Here is a 7,258-nt window from a genome sequence, read left to right on the forward strand (position 1 = left end):
GGAGATTGCACAGACTGTCCTCAGGAGAAAAAGCCCACTTTGTTGAAATGGGTTCAACATTCCCCTTAGATTTTCCTCATTGGTTATTTTGGCAAACTCATCCCCCAACCATCTCCATTCCTTATGCACTGCTTGATGTTGTTTGTTGATGATCTGTCTTCCCACCTAGAACCTGAGCTACACAATACATGGATCTGCCTGTTTTTATTGCTAAATCTCCAGTGAGGGAACAGTGCTTTCACAGAATAAGACTAGTGAACTGGAATCAGTGAGGTCATCCTTGATGGTTTCTAAAGGAAAACTCTTCTTCTGTCCCTCCAGCCTTCACTATAAGACCTTGTGATGCCATGGATTTGGGAAGGGAGGGCAACATCAAGGGAGATTGACAAGCTGTCCCTGAATAGCAGCTAATTGTGACCAGAGAAAACAAAGACTTGCTGGGTTGTGGACTTGGAGTAAGATAAATAACCAAACACTGTGTATATAACTAGACCCAAGTCAATGGCAAGAGTCAACCAAACCAGCAGCATCTCTGAGTTCATCCTCATGGGACTCTCCTCCCAGCCTGAAGACCAGAAGCCACTCTTTATCCTCTTCCTCACCATGTACCTGGTCACCATAATAGGGAACCTACTCATCATCCTGGCCATCCACTCTGACCCCCAGCTCCAGACCCCCATGTATTTCTTCTTGAGTTTCCTGTCCTTCACTGACATTTGCTTTACAACAACCGTTGTCCCCAGAATGCTAGTGAACTTCCTGTCAGAGAAGACCATCTCCTATGCTGGGTGTCTGACACAGATGTATTTCATTTATGCTCTGGGCAACACTGACAGTTGCCTTCTGGCAGTCATGGCCTTTGACCGCTACGTGGCCATCTGTGACCCCTTCCACTATGTCACCACCATGAACCACCGCTGCTGTGTCCTGCTGGTGGCCTTTTCCTGCTCACTTCCTCACCTCCACTCACTCCTACACACACTGCTACTGAATCGCCTCATCTTCTGTGACAACAATGTTATCCATCACTTCCTCTGCGACCTCAGTCCGCTGATGAAATTGTCATGCTCCCCCACTTTTGTCAATGAAATCGTGATAATGTCAGAAGGTTCTGTTGTTTTGGTGACTCCCTTTCTGTGCATTACTTTCTCTTATCTACGAATCCTCATTGCAGTTCTCAGGATCCCCTCAGCCGCTGGGAAACGCAAAGCCTTCTCCACCTGTGGCTCTCACCTCACTGTTGTAACACTCTTTTATGGAAGCATCTTCTATGTCTATTTACAGCCCCTGTCCACCTACACTGCCAAAGACCACAAAGCAACACTTGTCTACACAGTTCTTACCTCCATGCTAAACCCTTTTATCTACAGTCTGAGAAACAAAGACCTGAAACAGGGTCTGAGGAAGCTGATGGGCAGGAGGAAGTCCCAGGCAGCACCCTCTTGACACACCCACAAGTAGAATCTGGTCCACTTAAATCTGGCCCCTACTAGGTCTTGGTGAAAACGGAACTGTTGGAGGTTAGTTTTTGTAACCCTTGTGAGACAAGGGTGTTGTGGGCGCTCACATTCATTGATGTCAGCTACCAGTTGTCCATGCTTCAGCTGAAATCATCATACTTTTCCTCATTATTCCTCCATTTTTCCTCAAAGAGTCATCGTGTTCTCATCCTCCAAATACTACTTTAAACTAATCATTTTCCAACATATATATCATGAACAAATGCTCTCCTTTTATTAAGACTTACCCTACAAAACCCTCCAAATTTCAGTATAATGCTGAAAACAGTCACCTAATTTACAGCTGTTTAATATCTTTGCAAACATTTTAAGGGAAAAGGAATGGAGGGATAGGGGGTAGGGGAGGAGAAGAATTACATTTTACCTACTTTTCTCATTGTGAGGATTTTTATACTTCCTTATTTTTTTCTTTCATAAAACCTTTTCTTGCTTAAAAATTAAGTTCTTGCGGGGTGCCTGGGTGGCGCAGTCGTTAAGCGTCTGCCTTCGGCTCAGGGCGTGATCCCAGCGTACTGGGATCGAGCCCCACATCAGGCTCCTCCACTAGGAGCCTGCTTCTTCCTCTCCCACTCCCCCTGCTTGTGTTCCCTCTCTCGCTGGCTGTCTGTCTCTGTCAAATTAATAAATAAAATCTTTTTTAAAAATTAAGTTCTTGCTTTTACTCTTATGTTTCTTTCTTTTTCTTTTTTTCTATTATAATAATAATTTTTTATTATATTATGTTAGTCACCATACAGTACATCCCTGGTTTTTGATGTAAAGTTCCATGATTCATTAGTTGCGTATAACACCCAGTGCAGCATGCAATATGTGCCCTCCTTACTACCCATCACCAGCCTATCCCATTCCCCCACCCCACTCCCCTCTGAAGCCCTCAGTTTGTTTCTCAGAGTCCATATTCTCTCATGCTTCATTCCCCCTTCTGATTACCCCCCCTTTCTTTATCCCTTTCTTCCCCTACCGATCATCCTAGTTCTTATGTTCCATAGATGAGAGAAACTATATGATAATTGTCTTTCTCTGCTTGACTTATTTCACATAGCATTATCTCCTCCAGTGCCGTCCATGTTGCAGCAAATGTTGAGAACTTGTTCTTTCTGATAGCTGAGTAATATTCCATTGTATATATGGACCACATCTTCTTTTTTTTTTTAATGTTTTTTTAATATATTATGTTAGTCTCCATACAGTACATCCCTGGTTTCCAATGTAAAGCTCGATGGTTCATTAGTTGCGTATAACACCCAGTGCACCATGCAACACGTGCCCTCCTCACTACCCATCACCAGTCCATCCCATACCCCCACCCCCTCCCCTCTGAAGCCCTCAGTTTGTTTCTCAGACTCCATAGTCTCTCATGCTTCATTCCCCCTTCTGATTACCCCCCTTTCTTTATCCCTTTCTTCCCCTACCGATCTTCCTAGTTCTTATGTTCCATAGATGAGAGAAATCATATGATAATTGTCTTTCTCTGCTTGACTTATTTCACTGGTCACGAATATCACTCTCAATGGGAAAAGCTGGAAGCCTTTCCCTTAAGATCAGGAACACGACAAGGATGCCCACTCTCGCCATTATTATTCAACATAGTACTAGAAGTCCTTAAAACAGCAATCAGACAACAAAAAGGGATAAAAGGCATCCAAATCGGCAAAGAAGAAGTGAAACTGTCTTTCCTCGCAGATGACATGATACTCTATATGGAAAACCCAAAAGAATCCACTCCCAAACTACTAGAAGTTATAGAGCAATTCAGTAATGTGGCAGGATACAATTCAATGCTCAGAAATCAGTTGCATTTCTATACACGAACAATGAGACTGAAGAAAGAGAAATTAGGGAATCCATCCCGTTTACAATAGCACCAAAAATCATACGTTATCTTGGAATTAACTTAACTGGAAATGTAAAGGATCTGTATTCTAGAAACTACAAATCACTCTTGAGAGACATTGAAGAAGACACAAAAAGATGGAAAAATATTCCATGCTCCTGGATCGGAAGAATTAACATAATTAAAATGTCCATGCTACCCAGAGCAATCTACACCCTCAATGCTATCCCGATCAAAATACCAATGACATTTTTCAAAGAACTGGAACAAACAGCCCTTAAATTTGTATGGAACCAGAAAAGGCCCCGAATCGCCAAGGAATTGTTGAAGAGGAAAAACAAAGCTGGGGGCATCACGTTACCAGATTTCAAGTTGTACTACAAAGCTGTGATCACAAAGACAGCATGGTACTGCGACAAAAACAGACACATAGACCAATGGAACAGAATAGAGAACCCAGAAATGGACCCTCGGCTCTTTGGGCAACTAATCTTTGACAAAGCAGGAAAAAACATCCAGGGGAAAAAAGACAGTCTCTTCAATAAATGTTGCTGGGAAAATTGGACAGCTACATGCAAAAGAATGAAACTTGACCACTCTCTCACTCCATACACAAAGATAAACTCCAAATGGATGAAAGACCTTGATGTGAGACAGGAATCCATCAAAATCCTAGAGGAGAGCATAGGCAGCAACCTCTACGACATTGGCCACAGCAACCTTTTTCATGACACATCTCCAAAGGCAAGAGAAACAAAAGATAAAATGAATGTGTGGGACTTCATCAAGATAAAAAGCTTCTGTGCAGCCAAGGAAACAGTCAAAAAAACTAAGAGGAAGCCCACGGAATAGGAGAAGATATTTGCAAATGACACTACAGATAAAAGACTGGTATCCAAGATCTACAAAGAACTTCTCAAACTCAATACACAAGAAACAAATAAACAAATCAAAAAATGGGCAGAAGATATGAACAGACACTTTTCCAATGAAGACATACAAATGGCTAACAGACACATGAAAAAATGTTCAAAGTCATTAGCCATCAGGGAAATTCAAATCAAAACCACACTGAGATACCACCTTATGCCAGTTAGAATGGCAAAAATTGACAAGGCAAGAAACAACAATTGTTGGCGAGGATGTAGAGAAAGGGGATCCCTCCTACATTGTTGGTGGGAATGCAAGTTGGTACAGCCACTCTGGAAAACAGTGTGGAGGTCCCTTAAAAAGTTAAAAATTGAGCTACCCTATGATCCAGCCATTGCACTACTGAGTATTTACCCCAAAGATACAGATGTAGTGAAGAGAAGGGCCATAGGCACCCCAATGTTCATAGCAGCATTGTCCACAATAGCTAAATCGTGTAAGGAACTGAGATGCCCTTCAACAGATGACTGGATTAAGAAGTTGTGGTCCATATATACAATGGAATATTACTCAGCTATCAGAAAGAACGAGTTCTCAACATTTGCTGCAACATGGACGGCACTGGAGGAGATAATGCTAAGTGAAATAAGTCAAGCAGAGAAAGACAATTATCATATAGTTTCTCTCATCTATGGAACATAAGAACTAGGAAGATTGGTAGGGGAAGAAAGGGATAAAGGAAGGGGGGTAATCAGAAGGGGGAATGAAGCATGAGAGAATATGGACTCTGAGAAACAAACTGAGGGCTTCAGAGGGGAGTGGGGTGGGGGAATGGGATAGGCTGGTGATGGGTAGTAAGGAGGGCACATATTGCATGCTGCACTGGGTGTTATACACAACTAATGAATCATAGAACTTTACATCAAAAACCAGGGATGTACTGTATGGTGACTAATATAATATAATAAAAATATTATTATAAAAAAAGAATAATAAAATGGATCAGGGTAACAGAATACAGAAATAAATCCTTATTTATGTAATCACTTGATTTTTGACCAAGTGCCAGTGCAATTTAGTGGAGAAAGGAGGACCCATTCAATACATTATGCTGGAACAACTACATATGCACATAGAAAACAATTAGCCTTGACCCCTTACTCCACACCATACACAAAAATGAATTCAAAGTTGCTTGTAGACTTAAATGTGAGGGCTTAAAATATAAAAAATTTTTGTTTTAACCCAAAAAAATATAAAAATATATTTGTGACCTCGACATGAGTGAAGATTTCTCAGTCAAGAAACAAAAGGACTAACCACAAAAGAAAAAAAAATATTGAATGGATTTCACCAAATTCAAAACTTCTGCTCATCAAAAGTCAACTTAAGAAAGTGAAAATGGGGGGGTGCCTGGGTGGCTCAGTCGGTAAGCATCTGCCTTCAGCTCAGGGCGTGATCCAGGGTTCTTGGGATCGAGCCCCATATAGGGCGCTCCGCTGGGAGCCTGCTTCTTCCTCTCCCCCTGCTTGTGTTCCCTCTCTCGCTGGCTGTCTTTCTCTCTGTCAAATAAATAAATAAATAATCTTTAAAAAAAAAAAAAGAAAGAAAAAAGAAAGTGAAAATGGGAAAAATATGCACACTACATACCTGACAAAAGACATACCCAAAATATATAAACATATGCAAATCAAAAAGTAAAAGCACACAATCTAATTTTTATTTTTTATCTTTTAAGATTTTATTTATTTATTTGACACAGAGATGAAGAGAGCACAAGCAGAGGGAGCAGCACACAGAGGGAGAGGGAGAAACAGGCTCCCTGCTGAGCAGAGATCCCATAGGGCTCAATCCCAGGACTCCAGGATCATGACCTGAGCTGAAGGCAGACACTTAACCAACTGAGCCACCCATTCACCCCCAAACTAATTTTTAAAAGTGGATAAAAACTTTTAAAAAATAAAACAAGTTGTGAGGGAGGGAGACAAACCACAAGAGACTCTTAACCATAGGAAACAAACAGAGTTGCTGGAGGGGAGAGGGGTGGAGGATGGGATAACTGGATGATGGGCATTAAGGAAGGCATGTGATGTAATGAGCACTGGGTGTTACATACAACTGATGAATCACTGAACTCTACCTCTGAAACTAATAATACACTAGATGTTAATTAACTGAATTTAAATTTTTAAAAAGTGGGCAAAAAATTTGAGCAGACACTTCAGAGAAGAAGATATTCAAATGGCCAATACTGCATGTGAAGGACACTCAACGTCATTACTTATCAGGGAAATGTAAATTAAAGTCACAATGTGATACCACTGAACACTCAATAGAATGACTACAATTAAGAAGACAATACAAAAATTTTGTAGGATTTGGAGCAACTGAAACTCTCATATATTGTTGGTAGGAATGTGAAATTATGTAATCACTTTGGAAAACAGTTTGGCAATTCTTAATAAAATTAAACATGCAACAACCACATGTTTATAAAAAAATCTTGTACAAAATATTCAGAGCAGCTTTATTCATAATAGAACAAACTAAAAACAATCATCAACAGGAATTAGATAAACAAATCATCAGTAAAAGGCTATACACTTATGATTTGCATAATTTTACTATATGTAAACTATACTTCAATTTTAAAAGAAGTTGGATGACCTACAGATGATGAGCAGAGGCTTTGGGAATATCAGTATGGGTGCACAGTTTAGATTAATACCAGGCAAATGTATGCTTCATCTGAAATAAGGAATAGTATAAGAAGAATATCTTCAGAAATTTGGGGAGGTGCAGAGGTGGGAATGTGAGGGATAGGGATGATGCTACCTATTACCTCACAAAAATTATCTCCACCTTACAAAATATCTGTGTCTTCTGAATCCAGCTGACCTGAGTCCAAGGCAACATCTTCAGGTCCAGACAGAAGGAGACATTGCTGCTCAGAATTCTACTTACGTTCCTCTAAATTTGACTGTGCGTATTCCTAAAGGAAAAATGGACTGAATGGTGACTTCACTTAGTGGCG

The 7,258-nt window shown here is 40.5% G+C and overlaps 1 protein-coding gene across 1 annotated transcript; it reads left to right on the forward strand.

The window, feature by feature from the left end:
• Positions 1-501: 501 nt before the first annotated feature.
• On the forward strand, positions 502-1,446 carry LOC123788099 (olfactory receptor 1L8-like). Its single transcript, XM_045791186.2, has one exon. The coding sequence runs from the start codon at positions 502-504 to the stop codon at positions 1,444-1,446; it is 945 nt and encodes a 314-aa protein (XP_045647142.2).
• Positions 1,447-7,258: the final 5,812 nt, after the last annotated feature.

The sequence above is a fragment of the Ursus americanus genome, chromosome 18 (genome assembly GCF_024610735.1).
Source record: "Ursus americanus isolate L20-20 chromosome 18, mUrsAme1.1.p, whole genome shotgun sequence".
NCBI lineage: Eukaryota > Metazoa > Chordata > Mammalia > Carnivora > Ursidae > Ursus > Ursus americanus.